The sequence below is a fragment of the Diabrotica virgifera genome, chromosome 3, assembly GCF_917563875.1.
Source record: "Diabrotica virgifera virgifera chromosome 3, PGI_DIABVI_V3a".
Lineage (NCBI taxonomy): Eukaryota > Metazoa > Arthropoda > Insecta > Coleoptera > Chrysomelidae > Diabrotica > Diabrotica virgifera.
The window spans coordinates 118,270,360-118,297,317 of NC_065445.1; the positions used below are offsets into that span (position 1 = coordinate 118,270,360).

The following is a 26,958-nucleotide window of genomic DNA, read 5'->3' on the forward strand; positions in this document are numbered from 1 at the left end:
GGAGTGATTCCTGCTTACGGGAGTTAATCCTCCTCGCCCCAATGAATTGTATCACCCGAATGTCATTCTCTAGGGGTGAGCAAGTCTCTCAGGCTGGGTTAAATCACTATGCTTGCTTGCTTGTTATTTTGGTTCTTTTGTCTAATAATTTCGATGTCATCAATATTTTAATAGCATAGTACAGGGGTGGCCAAGCTCATTGATACTCCGAGCCATTTTTCAAAATTTGAAATTTTTCGCGAGCCGCAATTAAACAATTAAGTATCTAAAAAGTGTATAAAAGGTATTAAATTTTTCTCTTACCGTTTGGATTTCACGAATTTTAAAGTGAAATAAAATGGTTCACATCGTTGTTTCAAATATGCAAATAATTCTACAAGCAGTCTTTACTAATTCAGGATACTTCGATTCTTCATCATCCTTCCAACTTTTTCTGGGATGGCCTATTGATCTTCTATCGCCTCTCAAAAAACACCGTCACTATATCTTCCTCTGATCTACCACATGACCTGCCCATCTTATCTTAGCTTTTGTATGTCTGACGATGTTTTCAGTATCACTCTCCTGTCAATTTATCTCTTTAAGGACCAAATATCATTCTGAGGACTTTGCTTTCAAATACCAGCAGCTTATTTATTTAATTTGTGACAACATAGCCGATCTTCAACAACTTGTCACTATAATCGGAGAATACAGTAAGATAATGGGATTAGAGATTAATATCAAAAAGACCAAATTCATGATCATCTCCAGAAACATGGATGCACTTTAAAACTCCACCGTAACACTGAATACCAAGTCCATTGAAAAAGTGAGCAAATTTAAATACCTGTGAACGTGGTTTTTAAAGACTGGTCATCGGACAGGAAAGTAAAAGGTCGCATTGAGCAAGTTCGACAAGCTTTCGTAAAATTTAGGAAGGTACTGACCTGTTCAGAGTTCGATCTTCAACTGAGACTAAGGTTTACTAAGTGCTACGTATGGTCGGTGCTGCTATATGTCGTAGAGGGCTGGACACTCAAAACGAGGGATATAAACAGATTAGAAGCTTTCGAAATGTGGCTTTATCGCCATATCCTAAAGTTACCATGGACAGCGAAAGTCAGAAATGTAGATGTCCTTAAAAGAATCAACCAAGAACGCCAACTTTTCGAAACCATCAAGAAAAGGAAAACTGTGTATCAAGGTCGCACCATGCGAAATGAAGAATACCAGTTTCTCCAACTTATAATCGAGGGTAAAATTTAAGGCAAGAGAGGAATTGGACGCAAGAAAATGTCCTGGCTCCGAAATATAAGGCAATGGACAGGGATTAACGATAATCAATCTCTGATACATTTTGCAAGAAACACAGAGTTAATGAAAAATGCGATCGCTAACATCCATTACTGGATTTGCATCTGAAGAAGATTTATTTCCCACTGATGTAGAGTCCAAGTTTCACTTCCAATTTAACAATTGGGCGAATAATTGGCTGTATAGTCTGAATTTGTTTGTTTTTTTTTTAGCAGCTTAGATCTTAGTAATGATGATAGGGAGCATAATTCTCTATTCCACGCAACTATCCTTGCTAAGACCTCTTTTTATAATGTGACTGTCATGTGTGATTGATTACCGTTCCTAGATATTTAAACTCTTTTACTATTTAGAAGTTGTGGTCATTAATTGTGGTCATTAAAAAACTTTAAGATGTCTTTTATATAAATTTAGATATCTACAAAGTATATTAGATATTCATCATTTAAAAATTATTTATTTCTCCTTAGTAGAGTCACGTATAAGGTATGGAATTCTTAGTTGGGGTGGCATTGCAAATACGCACCTAAAGCAAATGAACATTATACAAAGAAAAATATTAAAAATTATTTACAATAAAAAACTAGGGCACAGTACTGACGATCTGTTTATTGAAGCTCAAGTGTTAGATATAAGGCAATTGTTTGTACTTGCAATGTTCACTAATCTATATAAAAATAAACAGTTACTTGTACCACTAGAACACACATACGATACCAGAAGTAGATCTCAGTCCTTTATTAGAACAAACTTAACAAAGAAAGTAGTTGGACAAAGAAACTTTGAATACCTTCAAATAAAAATATATAATTTGCTTCCTCAAACATACAAAACCTACTTAATTACTATAAATTCCTTTAAATTAATAAAGTGCATATTTCAGACGTATTTAAAAATAAATAATAGAAAAATGTTTAACCATCTTTTTGAATAAATAAATAATATAAATCTGTAAACCTGTAATTAAACACAAAAAAAAAAATAAAAAATAAACGCTCAAAAATTGATGAACTTCACTTCATACCATGTTCTTTTTGTTTATATTAATTTGTATTGTTCTTGCATGTAAAAATTTTACTTCTTAAAAATAATAATTATTATATCCAACACAATAAAATAATTGTTATGTTGTATATCTAACACAACTATACTAAAATGGCCCATGCACAACTTAATTGTTTTAATGGGTTCTATGGTTTGTTTGCGTTGAATACATAACAACATATCTAAAACACATAGATATTATATTGCATAATAATTATATATTTTTTTATATGTGTATATTTTTCAAGTGAATAAACGTTATTATTATATTATAATAGTTATGTTCTGCCTAACTCTTGATCTTAGATTTTTGGTTACTAGCATGTATTTCGTGTTCCCTTCATTAATTCGAAGGCAGACTACCTGTTTCTTCCTCGAGTTGTGAAAAAAACCTCTCTCACGTCTCTTGTAGAATGATCAACTGCACCTATATTATCAGCAAAGGCCAACAATAGTTTTGATCCTCGATTTGCAAATACTCCTGTCAGCTCAGATGATATTTTACTTATTAGATATTCTAAGGCCAAACTGAATAGCAACGGTGATAAGGGGTCTCCTTGGCCAAGTCCTGATGTTACGCTTAGTCTTTTATATTTGTTGCCACATTTTGAAAAAAAAAATAAAAGTAATTCAGAGACATTTATTGAGAGCCACAAATAATCCTTCAAAGAGCCACATGTGGCTCGCGAGCCACACTTTGGCCACCCCTGGCATAGTATGTACGATTCCCCTCTGGAAATACGTGCATTAATTTCGATCCTTACGGAATTCTTCTGATTTCTGTGCCCAGATATGTGAAGGCATCCACACGTTCAAGAGTATAGTTGTCTATTGTGATATAATTTTCATTGTCAGGTGTTCTTTTGACGGTCATGAAATTCGTTTTTACTTCGTTTATTAAAGCTCCCTTTTTCGTGCTTCAGGATCAATATTTTTGAACGCTTCAGTTAGTCGTGTTAAAGTGTAGCACTACATCGTCTGCATATGCAGTAATTTGTACTGTCTTGGTGTTTCATTGGTATTTCTGATAAGTGACTCAAGAACTAGGTTGAATATTATGGTTCAATATGCAGCAATAAGTTGTTAAATTCATCCACTGTCATTCGGTTATATTTAAAAATTTTTGTCTGATCGTCTAAAAATTTCGGAGTGTAAGGTTGCAAATTCTCCTTATTTTGTGCGTTTCTTTAGCATTTTAAGCACCCAACAACGTCTTTTTCTATTTCTGCAATATTTGTTTCCATTTTCTGTTTCTTTGTCTAATGTTAGAGCAATTTTTATTAACGTTCAATTTCAACATTGTTCACTACACAAAACAACCAACCCGCGGCAAGCCTTTCGCAGTGTGAATTTTCTCCGAAAACCTTGCCCGTGCCTTGCCGTTGCCGGTCCGATTCCTTGCACGTCTAATGAGAATCAGGCTTAACGCTTACAAAGTATTTGCGGTAGTTTCCATATGCACAGAAACTTAGTTCAAAAACTTTGTAAACGTTAAGATGTTTTATTTTTTTGCATAAAAACGGCGCCGCATATGAAAAAAAGGCAAGAAAGATTTTTTGTCTCAAATTGAGTTACCAAGCAATTCAAAAATTATTTTTAACTTGACATATCTCAGTGGCGTACTATTTTTATCTTATGTTTATAGAGCAAACCGGCATTATTTCTTCATGTAGAATTAGCCCTTAAAGTTTTTCATACTTGACTAAGACTAAGTTTTCACTCTAATGGCATATGAAAGAACATAATGCTATTCTACACCCCACCAGAATGAAAACAATGGGAACCTTCTCTGGTTACACCTCCGAGGCTTCTACAATATGCAAGCCATACGGATGCTGAGACTAAGGAAGATGAGGGAATTCTACAATTTACAATTCACGTCCCATCTGCTCAGCGCAGTAAAGTTCCAACGAGAATGGTTCCCTTCGTACTCCAATCAGAGTAAATGTAAATCAAAAATGAATAACCATTTTCAATTTCGTTGCAAAACGAAAATACAGCCGAACCATATTCTAGTCCAATCAGAGAGGGCAGCAAGCACCTCTACCGGTTTCGAAACTTATTAGTCTCTCATCAGGAGGCACATATGCTGCTCTCCCTGATCCAACCAAAACATACCCCAGCGTGCAGTCCCGCACCGCAACGAACGAAATGGCATAGATGCCCTAGCGGCAACTGCTACAACAAGACTAAGTTTTCACTCTAATGGCATATGAAAGAACATAATGCTATTCTACACCCCACCAGAATGAAAACAATGGGAACCTTCTCTGGTTACACCGCTGGTCCGGGACTGCACGCTGGGGTTTGTTTTGGTTGGATCAGGGAGAGCAGCATATGTGCCTCCTGATGAGAGACTAATAAGTTTCGAAACCGGTAGAGGTGCTTGCTGCCCTCTCTGATTGGACTAGAATATGGTTCGGCTGTATTTTCGTTTTGCAACGAAATTGAAAATGGTTATTCATTTTTGTTTTTCATACTTATTTACTAACACCCTGTATAATGCAACCTAAGGTTTCTATTCTTATACAGGACAAAATTTGTATAAAATAAGTTTAACGATCTTACCCAAAGTTCCTGTTTAGATCCGTCCCCGCACATTGTCCAGATCTCGCTCTGTTCTTTCTCCAAAGTCTGTCGACGTTGTGAGTGTACTCGTAACCATCGGGGTTAACCAATGGGGTTATATACCAGTCTATATTCTGCATGTACTTTGGCTCATTGTCAAAACTGGCTACTAGATAATTGATAATGTAGGTTGTGACTGCAGGTGAGATCCATTCTCTAGCGTGGACGCCTCCATCTATCCATACGGCTTTGTTGGATGAATTTCCGTTAGAGATTTTTATTAACTAAATTAACAAGTTTATATTAGATTGAGGCGTGTAGTCGTTTCATTTGTTACCATTATTGAACAATTTTATTCAAACTGCACACAGCTGCAAAATTACCGGAACACCTTAAAAATGGGACATATTAGATGTCTCGAATTTCCTAAACCTGTTGTTGGATTTGAGTGATGTTTTTAATATGTTATAGCCCTATTATTTAAGAAAATCGATGCAATGATATTATTGCTAGACAGGTAAGTGTCATTTTATACCGGGTGTAACAATCCTACTGTGTTTTTTCCTAAAAGTTCAAGACACCCTGTGGAATATTCTAACACATATACAATATTGAAATTAAAATTGTAGCCCTAGGCTTTATTAACATTTTCTTTTTGATTCATTTGATTATGTTGGATAATAAAAAAGTTAGGTACGTTAACAACTAGCCATGTTTTTCATCAATAAATCTTTATTTTCTGCTTAGTTTAATAGACAAGTCCAAAGTAGGATGAGGATAAGGTATGACTATGAGAATTTACCAAAGATGTCAAATTGTTAACAGTCAAAAAGTGTCTGGTTTCTAGTGAAAATTTGTAGATCTATTATTTAAAGTTTCAATCATAGTCTAAGAGCTGGGAGCGGATTTTGTGCGTGATAAGTAATATGGAAAAACTATATGGGGATATCTTGAACTAGTTGTGTACATTAATTTCCCCAATGGCCGGAAACCAGAGTGGGGGCCGAGGGTAGATATAAGGGGTCAAAGTCGCGGTTTTTATTTTTTTTGTGACGCTCTTGATAGAGATAGTGCACCAAAATTTGGGAATAAGTAGGTCATGACGTAACTAATTAAAATCTCCAGGGGCGGAACGCTGCGTGGCCGACAAAGGGGTGGGCGAAGGGGTGAATATAAAAATTATAATTGGGTTTTTTGTGACGTTCCTCATCGAGATAGTGCACCAAAATTTGGGAATAAGTAGACCATGACATAACTAAGTAAAATCCCCAGAGCTCGAAACCAAATTGGGGGACGAGGGTAGTTATAAGGGGTTAAAGTCGCGGTTTTTATTATTTTTTTTGTGACGCTCTTGATAGGGATAGTGCACCAACATTTGGGAATAACTAGTTCATGACGTAACTAAGTAAAATCTCTAAGGGCGAACGCTGCGTGTCCGACAAAGGGGTGGGGACAGGGGTGAATATATAAATTATAAGTGGTTTTTTGTGACGTTGGTGATCGAAATAGTGCCTCAAAATTTGGGAATAAGTAGATTATGGCATAACTAAGTAAAATCTAAAGGGGCGGAACGCTGTGTGGGGGACAAATGGGTGGGGGCAGAGGTGAATATAAAAATTATAATTGGGTTTTTTGTGACGTTCGTGATCGAAATAGTACACCAAAATTTGGCAATAAGTAGACCATGACATAACTAAGTAAAATCCCCAGAGCCGGAAACCAAATTGGGGGACGAGGGTAGTTATAAGGGGTTAAAGTCGCGGTTTTTATTATTTTTTTTGTGACGCTCTTGATAGGGATAGTGCACCAAAATTTGGGAATAACTAGTTCATGACGTAACTAAGTAAAATTTCTAAGGGCGAACGCTGCGTGTCCGACAAAGGGGTGGGGGCAGGGGTGAATATATAAATTATAAGTGGTTTTTTGTGACGGTGATCGAAATAGTGCCTCAAAATTTGGGAATAAGTAGATTATGGCATAACTAAATAAAATCTCCAGGGGCGGAACGCTGTGTGGGGGACAAATGGGTGGGGGCAGAGGTGAATATAAAAATTATAATTTGGTTTTTTGTGACGTTCGTGATCGAAATAGTACACCAAAATTTGGCAATAAGTAGATCATGACATAACTAACTAAAATCTCCAGGGGCGGAACGCTGCTTGGGTATAAAGGGTGGTGGGTAGGGTTGAATATACAAATCTAGGGGTTTTTTGTGACCCTCGTTAACGATATAGTGTACCAAAATTTGGGAATAAGTAGATCTGAAAAAACTAAATAAAATCTCCAGGGGCGGACAAGGGTGAATACGCAAAATTTTTGGGTTATGCTCGTCATCGAGAATATGTCTGTAACTTGCACAATTGATTCATTGTAGAATCAAAATCCAAAAGGGCGGACAGCTAGGTGGGGTCAGCTAGCTTTGTTAAAAACGGTGTCACAATATTTTCATAAAAAATGTAGAGAAAAAATTAAAATTTCTTTTATTTTTCAAAAAAACAATGTATAACATTGATTTATGCAAATAATTATAATTATTGTTCTCGAAATTTTTATTATTAATTGATAGAAACAATGATGACATTAGAAAAAAATTCATGGTTTTTCATTGGAAAATATAATTTTATTTATATCTACAAGTATTAAGAGGCTACATCAGTGTGTCATTAATATTAATTCGAGCGAAAGTTTTGCCGCACCGTTTTTCGAAAGTTTTGCGAACCTTTGGCAACAGTGCGTCGGAAGTAGGTGACACTATCAAAGACAAAATCACAATATTGTAGTAATATGCATTGTGATAACGGTGACTATTTCTCTATGTTGCCAAATGTTGTCAGTTAAGTTCGATTTCTTGTTATAGATAAACGATTTTAGTAGTTCCAATGTGACACAAAATCTAGGCATGGGATAAAAAGTTTATTCGAAACAAGTGTAATTTTTTGTTCTTCTTTATTTATTTAATTATTAAAGAATCTTCATTGAACAAAATAATTCATAATCATTTTCGTTACAAGCAATTTTTAGAACACACGAAGCATAAACGTTTTCGTCCATTTTTGAATACAAAGATACAACCGTTCACTCAAAAATCACATAGGCGTTACATGCAAGGCGTTATTTCGATATTAAATTCAACGCTCCAAGGAATTCGTGTCGGAACTAACCCAAGCGGATGATGACGCAGGAATTTCAAAATTTAATTTCGGTAGGAAATTTTAAATATAGCTTAAACTATTTAAATATAATGTTGTACAGTTGGAAATTTTTTTAAATTGGTAAATTTTTAGGAAAAATAACCCCCACCTAGATCGCCCTTCTGGATTTTGATCATAGATATTTAAATTAATCAATTGTGCAAATTGCGGACACATTCTCGACGACGATCATCACCCAAAAGTTTTGCATATTGACCCCTGCTCGCCACCTCTTTGTTCCCCCCCCCGCAGCATTACGTCCCTAGAGATTTTGCTGTTACGTCATGATTTACTTATTCCCAAATTTTGGTGCACTATCCCGATCACGAACGTCACAAAAATCTCTTATAATTTTTATTTACACCCCTGCCTTACCGCTTTGTTCCCCATACAGCGTTCCGCCCCTAGAGATTTTGTTTAGTTACGTCATGACCTATTTATTCCCAAATGTTGGTGCACTATCTCTATCACGAACGTCACAAAAAACCTCTTATAATTGATATATTCACCCCTGCCCCTACTCCTTTGTCCCCAAAAGCAGCGTTCCGCCCCTGGGTATTTTTCTTAGTTACGTCATGAACTAGTTATTCCCAGATTTTGGTGCACTATCTGGATTATGAGCGTCAGAAAAAAAATAGTAAAAACCGCGACTTTGATCCCTTATAACTACCCTCGTCCCCCACTCTGGTTTCCGGATCTGGGGATTTTACTTAGTAATGTGATGGTCTACTTATTCCCAAATTTTGGTGCACTATCCCAATCAGGAACGTCACAAAAAACCTCTTATAATTTTTATATTCACTCTTGTCTCCACGCCTTTGTCGGCCACGCAGCGTTCCGCCCCTGGAGATTTTAATTAGTTACGTCATGGCCTACGCACTCCCAAATTTTGGTGCACTATCTCGATTATGAGCGTCAGAAAAAAAAAACAATAAAAACCGAGACTTTGACCCCTTATAACTACCCTCGTCCCCCACTCTGGTTTCCGGCTTTGGGGATTTTACTTAGTTAGGTCATGGTCTACTTATTCCCAAATTTTGGTGCACTATCTCTATCAGGAACGTCACAAAAAACCCCTTTAAATTTTTATATTCACCCCTGTTCCCACCCCTTTGTCGGCCACGCAGCGTTCCACACCTGGAGATTTTAATTAGTTACGTCATGGCCTACTTATTCCCAAATTTTGGTGCACTATCTCGATCATGAGCGTCAGAAAAAAAAATAATAAAAACCGCGACTTTAACCCCTTATAACTACCCTCGTCCCCCAATCTGGTTTCCGGCTCTGGGGATTTTACTTAGTTATGTCATGGTCTACTTATTCCCAAATTTTGGTGGACTATCTCGATCAGGAACGTCACAAAAAACCCAATTATAATTTTTATATTCACCCCTTCCCCCACTCCTTTGTCGCCCACGCAGCGTTCCGCCCCTGGAGATTTTAATTAGTTACGTCATGACCTACTTATTCTCAAATTTTGGTGCACTATCTCTATCAAGAGCGTCACAAAAAAAAAATAATAAAAACCGCGACTTTGACCCCTTATATCTACCCTCGGTCCCCACTCTGGTTTCCGGCCGTTGGGGAAAGTAATGTACACAACTAGTTCAACATATCGCCATATAGTTTTTCCATATTACTTATCACGCACAAAATCCGCTTCTATCTCTCCGACTATTAAGCTCCTATTTTTTTTGTTGTTTGGTGGAAATGGAACGCGCTACAAGGAATTTAACCCGCGATGAGTGTGTTCAATCAGCGATCTTACATAGCGAAGGACTTAGCTACCATGCTATCGGCTCCTTAAATTAGTAACAATCTTTTGCTAAAGCACGATAATTCAAGAGCTCACGTTCACAAACTGTAAACGAATATTTACAACAGGTAAATCTTCTGACTTTGAATTGGCCATTGCATAGTCCAGATCTTAACCCGATCGAACATTTGTGTGACATAATTGGTAGAAGACTACGACAGCGTTTGCCACCTCCTAGAACCTTACAAGAGGTAGAAACAGTAGCTCTAAAACATATGCGAATTAATTAAAACACAAAGTGTTAAGAAAGCCTAAGGCTACAATTGAATTTTTTATGTATATGCTAGAATATTCCACAGAGTGTTCCGAACTTTAAAGAAAAAACACAGTATGATTGTTGAGTATAAAATGACACATACCTCCAGTAACAATATCATTACATAGATTTTCTTAAATAATAAGGCTATAACATACTAAAAAATCACTCAAATCGGACAAAAGGTTGAGACGTCTAACAAGTCCCATTTTTAAGGTGTTCAGTTAACTTTGCCGCTGTGTGTATATAACAACCTTAGTAGGTTTAAGTTTTTTAGAAATTAAAAACAACGTCTTTAAGTTCCCCATTCTCAAATGTTCAAATGCATGTGTAAACTGTTACTCAGTTATAGGGTTTATTAATGATCTGCCCCAATACAGTTTCTCAGCTTGAAACTTTTAAAAAGTCATTTTAGACGATAATAGATTAGGCGACAATACGAAGGCCCGTTGCTTATTATCTGGACCGTCATTGGGATGGGCATGGATATGAATAACAGAAAAAAAAAACAACAGTTTGACCAAAAAACATTACATAAGCTTAACTATTAAAATTACCATGCTATAAAATAAAATTAGAGCTAGTCTACGTCTGCATATTTAGTCTGCGTCTGCATATTTCTACTTTTAGCCCGAATAATGAAGACTAAATGTTAATGTAAACATTTTTTAATAGGTACCTCGAGAAAAACGTGCGTCTGTGTTTATAATACACAGTAACACGGCAGAAGTATTACATACCTTTTACAGTATATTAACAGTATATTAGATAGTATAGCCATATATTATGGTACACTACAATAAAACTTTGTAGTAAGGGAGGCAAGGATGCTAAACTTGCAGTTACTAAAGCGTTATCGGAACCTGTTGGGTTTTGAAGATTAGGTCCTAAAATAAAAAAAAAGTTAAGTTAAGTTTTTCACATTAGTGGGGATTTTCTATTTTTAAATTTAATTTTCGGTTTCCAAAAATCGTTTTTTCCGGTTATAGCACCATCTATCCCTGATTCTAAAAAATGTCTCGAATAAAAGTTACTTATTTTTACGTAAGGACTCCACATATATATATATATATATCGGGTGTTCTACAGCATTCGCCGTTTCCCGCATCCTATTCGCCATGCTTTTCGGTCACGAATATCTTCCTCGTTGAGTTGTCTACTGTTCATTGCTTTCTCTACATCTTGTATCCATGTTCTCTTCGGTCTGCCTCTTTTTCTTCTCTCGGGTGGTACATACTGGATCATTTTCTTGGGCCATCTTGTTGGTCCCATTCTCTGGACATGCCCGTACCATATTAATCTTTTTTGTTCTATTCTGTCTATAATATCCTTTTCTACTTCCATTCTTTCTTTTATTTCTTCGTTTGGGATATGCTGCAGTTTAGATATTCTGCAGCTTCTTCTAAGCGCGTCCATTTCTAAAGCTTGAAGTCTTTTATTTTGTCGGTCTTTTACTTCCCACACTTCCGAGTTGTACAGGACAATTCCTTCCACGATAGTTTGGTAGATTTTTTTCTTTGTCTGATTTTGCAGTCCTGTACTCCACCAAATGCCATTTAGCTGTTTTATAGCTTTTCTTCCTTGGCTTATTCGATATTCTATATCTTGATCGCATGTGGAGTTTTTGTCAAAAATTGAACCTAGATATTTAAATTCATCACATCCTTTTATGTATTCCCCTTCTAATTCTAAGTCTTCAGTATCACCTCCGACTACAAGGTATTCAGTTTTCTCCATGCTCATTTCCAAACCCCATTTTTGGTACTCCTCTTTCAATTTTCTAATCATGTAACTGGCGTCATCTTTATCAGCAGCAAGGACTCCACATCTGCAATAAAAAAATAGGGGCTCCTATTTAAGATTTTAAAGTAACTCCCCACCCCACCTCCATGGGGGTCGTGTTTGGTGTCATTCGATAGATTTTTGAAAAATATTTAACACGTGTTTTTCAGTTTTCGAACTGGTGTTCATTTCGCGAAATATTCGTTTTTTTTTGTGAAACTTTGTACTCGCCCATTTCCTTAAAATCTACGTAAATCGTCAGATTTTTGAAATATACACTGTTCTTCATGTACTTAACTTCTTCTTCTTCTTCTTCTTCTTTTTGTAAAGACATGACTCTGTCTGTTTTTCAATGTGCCTCTAGTAAGTTGTCGTTCCATCGTTTTAGTGGTCATCCCACTGATCGTCTTCCTATTGGAGAACCGTCTCTCGCTGTCCTGACTACCATATTTGTTGTCATTCGGCTTATGTGGTCATTCCATTCTATTCTTCTGTTTCTTACCCAGTTATTAATGTTATCCATTTTGCATCTCCGTCGTATATCTGTACTTCTAGCTCTGTCCCATAGAGTCTTACCATCGATTTTTCGAAGGGTTTTCATCTCCGCTGTTTCGAGCCATCTTTTTGTCCTCTCTGTGTCGGGTCGTGTTTCTGCCGCGTATGTCATTATTGGTCGGATGACTGTTTTGTAAATTCTGCCTTTCATTTCTTTTCCGATATTTTTATTTTTCCATATTGTGTCATTCAGGCAACCTGCAGCTCTGTTTGCTCTGTTCACTTGATCTTCCACTTCTGTTTCGAGCCTTCCGTAGCTAGATAGTGAGATGCCTAGGTATTTAAACTCCATCACTTGTTCTATTATCTGATCTTCCAGCTCCAATTTACATCTTATTGGATCTGCTGTTATAACCATGCATTTTGTCTTTTTTGAGGAAATTAACATGTTAAATTTTCTGGCGCTTATATTGAATTGGTGCAGCATACGTTGTAAATCATCTTCACTTTGAGAGATTAGTATTGCATCGTCCGCATAGCAGATTATTTTAAGTTGTTTTTCTCCCATTTGGTATCTTTTTCTAGTTCTTACTTTTTTTATTATTTCGTCCATGATCAGGTTGAACAATAAAGGACTCAAGGAACTTAACTTACCTTGTCTTAACCTGACGATTTAGATTTTTTCCAAGGATATATTTTTTTACGAACTGTTACAAGCGCGCGCCCCTGTATTAAGATTCCATATATGGTAGGGGTACATTTACAGAATACAAGGTTTCTCCCCATGCAATTTTCTGATGCGCTCGAGTAACTGCAAAAATCCCCGCTTTGGCTCCCCTACCATTGAGGGCAGTTATTACTAGAAAAATGTAAACTCTACAAGCTAAGTCTATCTTAAATTACCTTAATAGGTCGTCCCTGAACTGACTGTCCAATAGTTCTCACTGTACAAAGATCTGGATATGTTTCACCTAAGTAGTCCAGAAATCTGTGAATATCAGGTACTTTATGATAAGCTCTCCATGTTAGACGGTGACCTAAAATTTTGATAGTATTTTAATGATTTATTTACATATAAAATGCGTCAGAGAAAACGGGCGGCCTACAAAATTGGTCATTTTTGACGTCTCGAATTTCCTAAACCTGTTATCCGATTTAAGTGATTTTTTTAATATGTTATAGCCTTATTCTTTGACAATATCGCTGTAATATTGTTTTTTTCTTTTAGATATTGTTGTTTTCGTTTAGATTTTACTATTTAATGTCTTTCCAGCAAGGCCTCGTCATGACTACTCCACCAGAAATTCAAATTTTGATGTCTATTTACCGATCCCGTCCTCTGAGTTAGTAAAGAAATCTATATTATATTCCGCAAAAAAACTATACAACCATCTTCCTTTACAACTCAAATCTGCAACATCTTTCCCCAAGTTCCGTAAAATGACAAAAGCTCATCTATCTAAAAGACCATATTATTCAGTAGAAGAGTTTCTTAATGACTAACTAAGAAATTACAGTAATGTACAAGTAACCAAACTTATCTATATGTGGGTGTCACATGCAGCAGCTTAAACTTATTAGTTCCTATGTCTATAAATAGTTTACTTTGTTGTATGTTCACTTTGCAATTTCTATAAATTGTTGCAATATATCGATTTTGTTTTTTTTTCTTTTACTTTATTAACTTATATTTTGTATTTATGTATATTTTTTTTATATTGACGATTTATCAAATTTCAGAAAATTGTATTTGTTATTGTTATTGTTAGATATTATTTATTTATTTTTTTCTGACTTTAATTAAGCTTTGTCCATAAAATTTGTATAATTTTCAGTGACAATAAAGCATATTTCTATTCTATTCTATTCTATTCTATTTAAGTTATAGGGTCTTATGTGCCTAAAAGGATTAGCAAATTTTACCTATACCGGCTCCTAGTCTATAACTCTTTGTTAACCAAAATCTCTTGGTTCCGTTAACAAAAATCCATTGTGTCACATCGATGGCATAGAAGCAATACCTCGTAAGTACCAAAAATTCAAAAATCACGCATTTGGCGCCGCAGTACTGATTTAAACCTTTTCTACCAATCACCAAAAGTATAAAGGCGTAAAGCAATGAATATCGTAATTTTCATCATGTGTCAATACCTCACCTAAATATTTTGACGTGCAATACCTCGTATGTGTTTATTTTGCTAGGGTAGTTAATGTCGATTATAACGTAAAATATTGTTTTGCAAGTTTATATTATAAAGTTTACCAGTCTGGCGATTGGTAGAAAAGGTGTATGTCAGTATTGCGGCGCCAAAAGCGTGATTTTTGGTACTTACGAGGTATTGCTTCTAGGCCATCGACATGAAGCGCTGTGAATCGGACGGCTTTAATATGCGCAGTAATTCTTGCCTAGACGTATACTCAGAAAACTCTCAGAAAACTAAACTAATAGTACCTAATCAGTAAAGAACCAATCAGATGTAAAATAGAAATTGTTGGTATCAGTGTTGAACAAGTAATGGAAATAAAATAAAGAAAAGAGAAAAGTCCCAGACACAAAATGCATTATTAAAATAATAAGAAATAATTATTTAAATCTGAAACTTTTCTTATTGGAACATTGGAACCCCTTTCTGGTAACATCCTTAATCTCTGACTTTTACAATTTATAAGATGAGAGACGACGAATAAAGAAAGCGAAAAGGACTCTACAATATGCAGTCAGATTCCGCTTTCATTCGTCTAGGAAAATGTCCGAAAGGAAGTTCCTAATACTCAAAATCTGAGTAAACATAAAAGTGAAAGATAGTTTATGTTTCCTTTCGATTCAGAGGCGATACACAATCTCCAGACAGCTGTTTCTGTGTTACGACGTCCTCAGTAGAACTGAGTGCACACCACACCTCTGAATCAAAACGAAACCAAACTATTTTATTTAAGTGGAATTTCAAAAATAGTTTAAAATCCACTTTTAGGACGCTGTAGTGACATCTCTTAAAGAAAAGAGAAAAGTCCCAGATACAAAATTTATTATTAAAATAATAAATAATTATGTGAAGACATTAAAAGACAATTTAACGTATTAGGGGATTGCACTTAGAACGAAAACATGCATTGTTTCGAAAAAATTCAAACAAGCTTATATTTTTCTAAAACGTTTTGTGTTAGTTTATATACACGTTAAAGTAAAAATTTCTACTCGATGATTTGACCGCTAATTGTTTATTAATTGTTTAAACAATAACACTTGTTTTGTATAAATAATTTTAAAAATATCGATAAATTCATTATTTTACTTTGATCAAATATGTTTCTGTTTTGTTTTTGATTATGCTTAATCCGAATATGGCATTGCAATTTGAAAATTCTTATACAGAAGCTCTTTACAGTGTGTCTGCGTAGCTAGGAACCACATGGAAAACTTTTTTATTATCAATTTACGAAAAAAGTTATTCTTAATAAAATGCTCTGTATAGTCAAAAATCTAAAACTCAACCATCAGATATCAAATTTGATCAATTTTATACGAGTTATGTCAAAAATATGAATTTCGTTAAAGAGTAAAGTACCTTTATATTCCAGAATATCAAAAAATGCTATTATGAAAAGTTTTTTGAAATTAGAAACTATGTCTAAATATACAATTACATAAGTATTTTGTATTTTGACAACGAAACCCGATTTGGGCTTCGAAACGTTAATAAATTCATTTTTTAGTAAAATTGTGGCTTATTTCCCATAGAAAATAGTTAATTACAATTACATCATTCTAATCGAAAAAAAAAAAAAAAAAAAATCAATTTTTTTTCAAATTACGGGTACTCATCATCATTTTATTACAATTATGGTAACTATTTTATTATCACTTTAACGAAAAAAAGTTATTCTTCATAAAATGCTCTCCCTGGTCTAAAATCTAAGATACAATCATCAGATATCAAACTTTTTTAATTTTATACGAGGTATTTAAAAAATATGAACTTTTCTTAAGAGTTAAGTGCCTTTATTATTCACAATATTTTAATTAGAAGGATGTAATTGAACACTAAAACAAATTTTTAATTCCAAACAACTTTTCTTAATAACAATTTTCGATATTGTGAAATGTAAAGGTACTTTACTCTTGAGTGAAATTCATATTTTTTGACATACCTCGTATAACATTAATTAAATTTGATATTTGATGATTGCATCTTAAATTATATACGATGCAGAGTATTTTATAAAGAATAACTTTTTTTCGTAAAACTGATAAAAAAAAGTTATCAATAGGTTCCAAGTTACGCAGACGTACTGTATAAGAGCTAAAAAAAAATTTTTTGCTGAACATTGGTTATTGTTGAAGCTTATTATTAAATGTATTTTAGGTAAGTTTTGCAGAAAAAAGTTTTGATCACTTTATATAAACATTTTTTTAGCTGGTAATGTTCGGTTTTTGTATTACATTTTTGTTATCTTTCTTAATTTTCTTAAAAAGAAATAGTTTATTTCATTTCTAAAGTAAAATAATTTAGTGAATTTTAAAGATTACATCCTAAGCTTTAAAAAAGAACTTATAAAACTGTAATAATAGATCTGTTCAAACTTGAGTAATACCGTCTTAAAGTGGTGGTAATTCTATAAAACTACGAAGATTTCAAACATTACTATTTTTGAGACGTCATATCATTTGAATTAAATTTTTGAGATTTTTTTTAATGAAACATCATTTAGAAAGATGCTTGAAATGTAAGTTGTACAAAATTGAGAGTTTTATAAGAAAAATTGTAATAGTTACACATTTTTAAATCATTTTTAAACAAAATTCATGTAAGGCTCACTTTCCGCCCACACCGTACTTATGCCCATACATTTTATTTCTTTCTATTATAACCAAAAAATAGCTTATTTATTCTTCTTTCATGTTCAATTTGTAAAATTTTATTTGATCAATTTGTTAAAGAATTACATTAAAATTACTCAACCGTGCACTTCGCCGTACGTTAGTTTACAGTGCGCCAATGTTTACGAGAAGGGCGACTTTAGCGTTATAAATAGAAAATTATAGAAGATACAGATTTAATTTTAGAAAATTCTTTATATAAGGTTTTTTTTGTAAAATTTTCTGAATTTTTCAATGGTCAAATCAGTTTTTTTCTAAAATATATATTTTCGGAGTTATTTAAAAAAAACATCTAATTTCACAGTTCATTTGTTTAATAAAAAATGAAGCACCCACTTCTCGAGTAGAACTTTTTGATATGTTGTTTATTAAACATTTCTTAACGAAATTACAAAAAGTTCTATCTTGTTTGATTTTTTCCGAAGTGAAAATCTATATGCACTCCCCTATATAGTGTATAAACGAATGGACAGTAAATAGAAAAAAGAATGGAATAACCACGTAAGCAGAATGGGGGAGATACGTGTGGTCAAAATAGCAAGAGATAAATCACCAATCGTTAGAAGAAATATCGGCCGACGCTGCAAAAGATGGAGTGACACAGAGGCGTGCGGTCCATGGAAGCGGGGGAAGCGCCGCTTCCCTATTTATTCGTCGATATAAGAAAATATATTATTAATTAATATTTAATAATAAAATTTTTTCCCTAATCCAAATAATCTACATATTACCTAGCCAATAGGCATTGAAAAATATTAAAAATTAATCGCGTACGAACGAACTCAATATGCACACAATTCAACTATTTGGTCCACTCCTGGCAGAAGCGCATCTCAAAATCGCCGCTTGTCATGCAGTTGTCCGTTTTAAAATTGGTCAGGGTTCAATGACCGCAGCCACTAGTCGCGCGAATTTTGGTATGCCATGGAAGCGCTCGTCGTATCGCCTTCCCGAAAGTGAGATGCTCCGACTGTTACTGCTGCTAAGGGCTGCTTAGGTATTATTTCAATCAACGGTATTACATACATTCGCTTAAAGAATATTTGGATTTAAATTTTTTTCAGAGATATTTCCTTTTACTGATCTTTTATTTGACATTTTACAGAAATCAAATGGTATTGCATTTTGTATAAGACAAATTGATGACTTTATTAATACGATAATTAAAAAAACGAGAGCAGTTTAAAAATATTTGGGATAAAACTGAACATATGGGGTTTGAACATGAAAGAAAAATAATGAAGATTGATAATTTCGGAGACAGAGAAAACAGAGGAAACAAAGAGACCTTTTGATAATATTCTACACCAAATGAATTCTAGCTTTCAAAATTTTAACGATTTAAAATTTGTAGAATTATATATAATCTTAATATTTCTAATTATAATTCATCAAAATTTCCCACAGAGGAATTTATGTCATTACGATTAAATAATCTTTGCATGATAAAGCTTTGCATTCTCAGTTAAGTATCATTTATGAAAGAACTGACATGAATGATAAAGAAATACCCAGAAATCTGGGATTTCTTTATAACTACTGGTTTAAACAAGTCGCTGTGTGAAGTGGTCAAGTTGTGTGAATTAGTACTACTAACTATCCCAGCCACAAGTGCATCAGTTGAACGAAGTTTTGCAGTATTAAGATGCATTAAAAGTTTCAAATTAAGAGTTTAAAAGAAATTCAACAAGCGAAGACAGACTTTGAAAGTTAGCCCTATTATCCATTAAAAAAGACTGCATTCAACAATAATCAGAAGTTGATAGGAGAATAGACCTCGAGTACTAATAAGTGTCATTTTAGTGAAAGTTGTGTGTTGTGGAAAATGCCTCGGAGTATATTTTTTTTTAAATATGATTCTTCTTTAGAAAACCAAGCCCGGCGCGAGGACTCAAGTCCCGAGCTAGCAATACAGATCAATGATAGGTCACTAGTCACTAGAAATAGCGGGAATAGAGTGCCTCACGCATTCACGCGTCACGGATTTAGTGTGTGAGTCCTTGTACGCAGGACGTCTCACATAATTAAGTACTTTGCTGATAGAGAGCCCCTGCGCATCAGAGTGTTATCAGGTGGAAAGTTGCTCGACCCTCGACCCTTAAGAAAATATTTTTATATCCTTATTGAATCGCTTCCTATTTCGAAAAAGTCACCGCACGCCACTGAGTGACAACCTTCCATAGAGGTATCAATCCGCTAATGCTAATGGATAAGCAGAATTGCTTATAAAGAGGAAGAAGAAGTATATAGATTCATACATTCAAACATACCTAATATTATAACCAACCTTACCTTGTCTGTCTTCATTTTCTTCTAAGTGGGGTGGGTTTTCTTCGTCAATAGCTTTTTGTACATCTTGCATAACTACATCATAGTTTATATGTTTGCGTTTTAACGTGTCTTTGACTGTATCTACAGAGTTCGGCTTTACTAGAAAGTCGAGACTAGTTCTATTTCCTCCCCACATCGAAATATCTAAAAAATAGAATAAATGAATGAATACAATAAAAAAAATTCACTAAGCTGTTTTGAAACAAGTGCTGCAATAATTAATTTTAATTTGGTTATGATTTTTGGAATGTTCAGCGTCAGCTTCATTGTGTCGTTCTCCATTATATGGGGAATAGACATGCAGATGACCAATAATGATTCTTGGTCAACATGCATTTACTAAAACAATTGGACATTGTTAGCTTCTGATCATTTGATTTAATTATGTAAAGTAATGTTCTTATCAGTTAGGCCACTCTGGTTCTCATGGCCTCAATTACAATTGTCATTTTATCCGTTAAGATTGTGCAAGTACTGTCACGATAGATTACTTTTGTTTCAAATTATCTTTATTCGCATCGTGGATTGGTTATCCATTTAGAGTATTGTAATTGTCAACCAATTATACATCTATAAGTGTAAGTGGCTTTAATATGGAAATACCCTCCAACGAATACATAATTTTTGAAGTTATACAGGGTGAGGCAGATAAAGGGCCTATTAGAAATATCTCGAGAACTAAAGGTAAGAAAATCATGAAAATTAAAATATAGGGGTTTTGAGGTGTGAACTATTTAATGAAAATATTTTGGTCTCTTTGCTACTTCCGGTTATACCGGAAGTTGATTGTAACTTCGTTTTTTTTAATGGGACACCCTGTATATTTTTACATTTTTAGATTCTCCTCGATTTCTTCTTTCTTAAAATATAAGGTTTTGTAATATTATACAAGGTAGGTTAAAAGATAATTACATTTTCTTATTAATTTCGTAGCAAAATTCGCACCCTGCAAGATTGTAGTAGTTTAACATAATAAACTTTATTTATGTTTAAATGATTTTTAATATAGTCTATTGTTGGGATTTATTGGTATAGTTAAATTTTTCATTTTAGTATACAGGGTTGGTCGAAACTCGGAATGAGTATTTTCTGAGTTTTCTTAATTGGAACACACTGTATTTTAGTATTGTAATGAAATGTTATTTTATGGTACTTTTTAATTTCTTAAGCATTCCCTATACCTAACTGCTTCAATTTGTGAGTTATTGTTGATTCAAGATAAACATTAATTGCAACACAAAATATGTGAAATTGTATTAGGTTGGCCGTGAAAATATTCAATAACAAATAATTTTTTGGAAATAAATACATATTAATCTAGACTGATACTTAAAATTGACAATAATGGTTGAGATATCAAAATACCAACGAAGTTAAGACTGGTAGTACGATTAACAATTAAGCACAAATTAAAGCAGTTAGGTATAGGGAATGCTTAAGAAGTAAAAAAGTACCGTGAACTATCATTTCATCACAATACTAAAATATAGGGTGTTCCATTTAAGAAAACTCAGAAAATACTCATTCCGAGTTTCGACCCACCCTGTATACTAAAATTAAAAATTTAGCTATACTTATAATTGTTAACAATATTAGACTATATTAAAAATCATTTGAACAAAAATAGAGTTTTTTATGTCAAACTACTACAATCCTACAGGGTGTGAATATTAGTACGAAATTAATAAAAAAACGTAATTATTTTTTAACCTACCCTGTATAATGTAACAAAACCTTATATTTTAAGAAAGAAGAAATCGAGGAGAATCCAAAAATGTAAAAATATACAGGGTGTCCTATTACAAAAAAAATGAAGTTATAAGCAACTTCCGGTATAACCGGAAGTAGCAAATAGATGAAAATATTTTCATTAAATAGATCACTTTTCAAAACCCCCTTATTCCAATTTTCATAATTCAGTTGCCTTTAGTTCTCGAGATATTTCTAATAGGCCCTTTATCTGCCTCACCCTATAATATATAGTAATCATGGACGTACTTTTTTTTCTGTCATTTCATAATCACGTTTGAGATCAACTGTAAGCGCCATTTTTAAGTCACAGTACTTAAAATCGCAGCTATGTACAAATGATACGAACTGGTCGGTATGACGTTTACAAACATAACTATCATTGTATTAAAACTTACTTATTAAAACAGTTAAGTGTTTACCATAGGCGCCCATACACACGGGCAGGGGGGGCCGTGGCCCCCCCTAGCTTTTCGGGAAAGAAAAAAAATTAAATTTATATTACATAAACGCATTTTTGTCAAAACATTATTGGATAATTTTGAGAGATAAATTGGAAACAACATATTTATTAATAAAAAAAATTCACATATTGGGTAGTTATTAATAGTTTAACAGAAAATCTTTGTGTCTGCGACAGTGGTCTGTATGGAATGTGCATAATACACATTTCCCACAATCACGGTATGCTACTAACAAAAACATTGACAGAGATTAGAGGCGTGGGAAACATATACACTGTAATCGACACCCAAAATTACAAATTAAATGAATCATTTATACTGCAAAAAAACCATATCAGCAAGAATTCCGATCTCTGATCGATAATCACTAATGAGCCATTTGTCTTTAACAACTGGTATAAAGTTAAAAATTATATTTTATATTTTGAAAAAATTCATACTGAAAAATAATTTTTAAAATTTATTGAACATAGTCAAATTTTAGTTTGCAAAAGTATTTTTTTAGTAAGTAGATTATTTTTAAAGTGTGCATTATGATGAACAGAACAATTTTATTTAAATGAAAAACAGGTGATCTTTCATGATGAATGAGTGTTATATACAGGGTGTCCCAAAAGTAGCGTAAAGGCCGAATAATTCGCGAAATGAACATCGGATCGAAAAACTGAAAAATACGTGTTCAATAATTTTCAATAATCTATGCGATGACACTAAACAAGTCCACCACTTCAACCCCTGGGTGTGGAGCGGGGGTAACTTTAAAATCTTAAATGGAACCTCTAATTTTTGTTGCAGATTTGGATTTTCCTTGTAAAAATAAGCAAATTTTATTCGAGCCATTTTGCGAATTGTGGATACCTAGATAGCGCTATAATCGGAAAAAACGGTATATCTTGATACCACAGCAAAATTATAGAAACGGTCTAATATCTCGAGAAATATATGTACTTCCAAATAAAACTAAAAAACACGTGTTTAATATTTTTCAAAAATCTATAGAATGACACCAAACAGGATTTTTCATTCCACACTCTGGAGGTGGGGTGAGAGTTAACTTTAAAATCTTAAATAGGAACCCCCGTTTTTTCTTGCAGATTGAGTTTCCTCCTCAAAAAATAAGTAACATTTATTCGAACTTTTTTAGAATTGTTGACGGATGGCGCTATATTCGGAAAATGCGATTTATTTGCGCCATCTATCAACAATTCTAAAAATGTTTGGAATATGTGTGCCTTATTTTTCATAAGGATTCTATATCTGCAAAAATAAAGGGGGCTCCTTTTTAAGATTTTAAAGTAAAAACTTGGTTCGACACATACTCTTGGTTAGTCTGCTCGCCAAAGTTGAAGGGAAGGCTTTGCAAGCATTGTATTCTTTTCAAACGGGTTTTAAAGAGAGGCTCAACTTTTGTGGTACCCATGACATTTCCATTTAAAAACTTGGTCTAGTGTTTAAATGTATGAATAATTCCTCACAACAGGGTTCAAACTAGGGTTTTTAGGTGGTTTAAACTACAGTAGACTCCCTCTATAACGAGAACTGAAATGGTGAATTAATTATCTCGTTATAAGTAAGCGGATCTCGTTATATCAAACAATAATAATATTGAAATCTTTTGATGCCTCTTACGTAGTTTATTATGTGTCGATGGTCAACCTGAACAGTGAACAATGAGACTTCGCCGCCATAAATTGTAAATTTCCTATAGTATTCAATATCGGTCGATAAACAGGCAGATGTTTATTACAGGTGGCCGAGTTTATTATAGCACTGGCCTCGATAATAAGACAGATGTTGGGCATTTCTATGTACAGGTAGTTGGGGCATTTATTTATTTATGACCATTACAACGCTAAAAACAGGTAAAGACAAGTATTCTTCGATTTAAATTTTCCTCTTTATAACCAAATATGCCTCGTTATAGAGCGTTATAGTTCAATAAGAATTTCATGGGACACCTAATGTACCTCGTTATAAGCGAAACCTCGTTATATCCGTGTTCGTTATAGAGAGAGTCTACTGTATATATTGTCATCCGAAATATACAAAATGTAATGAGCAACATCTTCACGTTTGGCCCCCCCCCTAAAAATTTTTATATGGGCGCCCTTGGTGTTTACCTACAATTGTTTCTAAATGTAAACTTACCAAAGATGCAAGCAAGCAAGCAATTTGATTCAACCCGACCCATGGGAGATGTTCACCCTTTCGAAAAAAAAGGACATTCGGGTGTAACAATTCATTGGGGCGAGGTGTTTTGGCCCGAGTATAAATACAGGGATCACCCCACCTCGCTCCAATGCCCCAGGCCATCCCTTTCCCCCCTATAGCACGCTTATGCGCGATAGGGGCACAACTATCAGCCAAATGCTCTTCACAATGGAACCCTGGGTAATAGGATTCCAATGTGGTACCCTAATCGAATGCAAAACTAGGCCAGCGTTAAGCGCTCTAAGCCTTTTATCCTCTTATTTACTTATCCGCGGGAACTAAAATTGCTTGCTTGGGCTCCAAGCCATTGTACCGAGTCCTAATGGGCTCCGTCCAATGGCTTGACGCTCTAATTTTATGTTGGTTTTTTTATTTTGTGTGATTTTTTTGGTGGCTTACGCCTTTTTTTTTAATTGTATTGTGGTTTTACCTGATCATCTGTCTGGTATCTCGGATGGTTTCCTGGACTACCGTGGTCACTATGTTGGTGACTAGTTTGACCAGGTATTCTTCGTCTGGGAGGATCGCTGTGGTGGCTTGTTGGTTTTCGCCCTGCGTGACTTTGGCATAGGAGACTCCGTTTGCTTGTTGTCGTCTGTAGATCTGTTGTTGTGGCCTCTGTTGTGGTGGTCTATACCAGGTTGGACTTCTCGGGCATCCTCTGTAGCTTGCGGGGTGACTTCCTTTGCAGTTTGCGCAGGTTGCCTTTGTTTCCCTGGGTCTTTTACAGGTCTTCGTGTCGTGGTCTTCTCCGCATTTCACGCATTTGGGGTGTTTGTGACACGCGTTCTGCGCATGGTGGAAGCCTTGGCAGTTGAAGCACTGCGTTGGCTCTGTCGCTTTTCTTAGGTCTACTACCTCTATCTTCATGTGACACAGATTGGTGATCAGCTTAGCCTTTTCTACGTCCTCACGATTCAGAGTCAGTACGAACATCGGTAACTGCCTTTTGGGACCGACTCTTGTGGTCATATTCTTGGCTGCTTGGCAGACTATTTGGTGTCTTGCTTCCATCTCTTCTTGGATTTCCTCCTCGGTGGTATTTGAGGGCAATCCTTTTAAAACCACTTTGGGTTTTTTATCCTCGTCTACTGGGAAGGCTACCCATTGTAGCATTTTGTCCTTGTGTGCCTTTGCGTATTCTTCTATTACCCTCACCATTTTCTTGTAATCTTCTAGGTTTTTCGCCTGGATGAGTGTTTCTTTACCGCTCCTGGAGATTTTGTTAGTCGTATAGACTTTTAGTCTTTGGGCTATGGTGAGGATAGCACCTGTCTCATTCACGCTCTGTAATTTAATTACAGGCGGCTGTCTGTGAAGTGTTGCCTGTTGTTCGGGCAGCACGGTGGTATCTTCGTTTGTTACCATGTCCTCTGTCTCTGAATCGTCAGATCGCCCCAAGGCAGGCGTCTCACCATCTGTGCTTGGTCTTCGTGACAGTGGTGGGAAGTTTTCTTTTGCCCTCGGTTTTTTAATCGGCGGTGGCTTATCGGTCGCTGGGTTATTTTCTACCTTCGGTATGGGCTTTGCCTGTTTTTGGCGTTCTAGCATCAGGTTTTTCTGGGCTTCTCGTAGCTCTTCGGTCAGTTCGTTCATCTGGCTCTTCATCTTCATCGTCGATTCTTGTAGTTCCGCTCTTTTGGTCTTTTGTCGGGTTATTTCTTCGTCCTTTTCCTTCAATTGCTTCGCAAGCTGGTCTTTCGTCCTTCTCATCGATTCCTGTAGTTCCGCTCTTTCGGTCTTTTGTCGGGCTATTTCTTCGTCCTTTTCCTTCAGTTGCTTCGTGTGCAGGTCTTTCATCCTTCTCAGGTCTTCTGTTAATCGCTCTGTTAGTCGCTCTGCTCCTTCTTTTTCCATTCTAGTCATTTCTAGTTTCATCTCGATTGTCTGTAGGCGAAGTTTGTCTAACTCCTTAAGTCCTCTTTCCACAAGTTCCTCTCTTGAGTCTTCCTCGGATTTCATCTCGGTATCTTCTTCGGTTTCCTCTTCGCTTTCATCGGTTTGTTGTTCCTGAAAAAGTCTAAGATCCACTTTGCGTGGATCTTCATGTGTTGGCGGAGTGGCCATAGGGGGGGGGGGGGGTGATCGAGACTTAGCTCGATCAATCGTCTGGGGGGGAGAATCCCTAATCTTGGCGAACCTTTTTTTCCGCCGACTGGCCCGACGCCAGCTCGGCTTCAGGGTTGGTTTCCCTACCCCTATCGCGGTTGTTCACGTACCCAGACAGAACTGGGTACGGGATCCTCTTGATGTTCTCGTTTTTACTGACCTAGGGGCCGGGGCTGCCCGATGTAGATTCCATAGAACTACACCTTGCAGTGTCTACCCTTACGGAGGCACAGTAAAAATCCCGTAGCGGGCTCCCGTCGAGCCCGCTTTGCTTCTTCTGCTAACCGATCTCTAGCTGTGGCGTCTCAGAGAATCCAATAAAATCAAATTCCCTAAGTTTCACCACATCCAGTCGATCGGCATTTGCCTCTCCTTCTTGCCTAAGGCTTAGAAGTGCACGATTTCGCTATCACGCTTACATTCGTGATGGAATGAAAATTCCTGCTAATCGTACAACCTCTTTCACCGTTGGCTCCTCGTCGTCTTCTCGCCTCGGAGAGTGAAAACGCTCAACTGTTACCTCGCTTACATTCGAGGTAGGACTAAAAAGTCCCCAGCCGAACAATCCCCACTACTCGTTGGCTTCTCTTCGCTGCTTCTCTGCTCCGCTCCGCTCGCACGCGTGTTACCCGTCCAGTGGTCGGCACTAGACTCTACTATACTTACTACTACTTACTGTACTACTTCTTACCAAAGATGGGTTTCAATTGAACAAACCTCGTAACAATTGATTTTGTGTTGATTTTTTTGTGTAATTACATCAGAAC

The 26,958-nt window shown here is 35.5% G+C and overlaps 2 protein-coding genes across 2 annotated transcripts in view; one reads left to right on the forward strand and one right to left on the reverse strand.

Moving 5' to 3' along the window:
- Positions 1 to 26,958, forward strand: part of LOC114336532 (centrosomal protein of 162 kDa) — a 132,672-nt gene that overhangs the window by 34,271 nt on the left and 71,443 nt on the right. The gene's annotated exons all lie outside the window — the stretch shown is intronic.
- Positions 1 to 26,958, reverse strand: part of LOC114336535 (carboxypeptidase B) — a 60,027-nt gene that overhangs the window by 26,142 nt on the left and 6,927 nt on the right. Inside the window, exons 3-5 of the mRNA XM_028286908.2 lie at positions 19,620 to 19,802; positions 13,352 to 13,485; positions 4,909 to 5,192 (exon numbers count right to left, since the gene is read on the reverse strand). Coding sequence (XP_028142709.1) covers positions 4,909 to 5,192; positions 13,352 to 13,485; positions 19,620 to 19,802 — 601 coding nt within the window. The remainder of the gene's footprint in view (positions 1 to 4,908; positions 5,193 to 13,351; positions 13,486 to 19,619; positions 19,803 to 26,958) is intronic.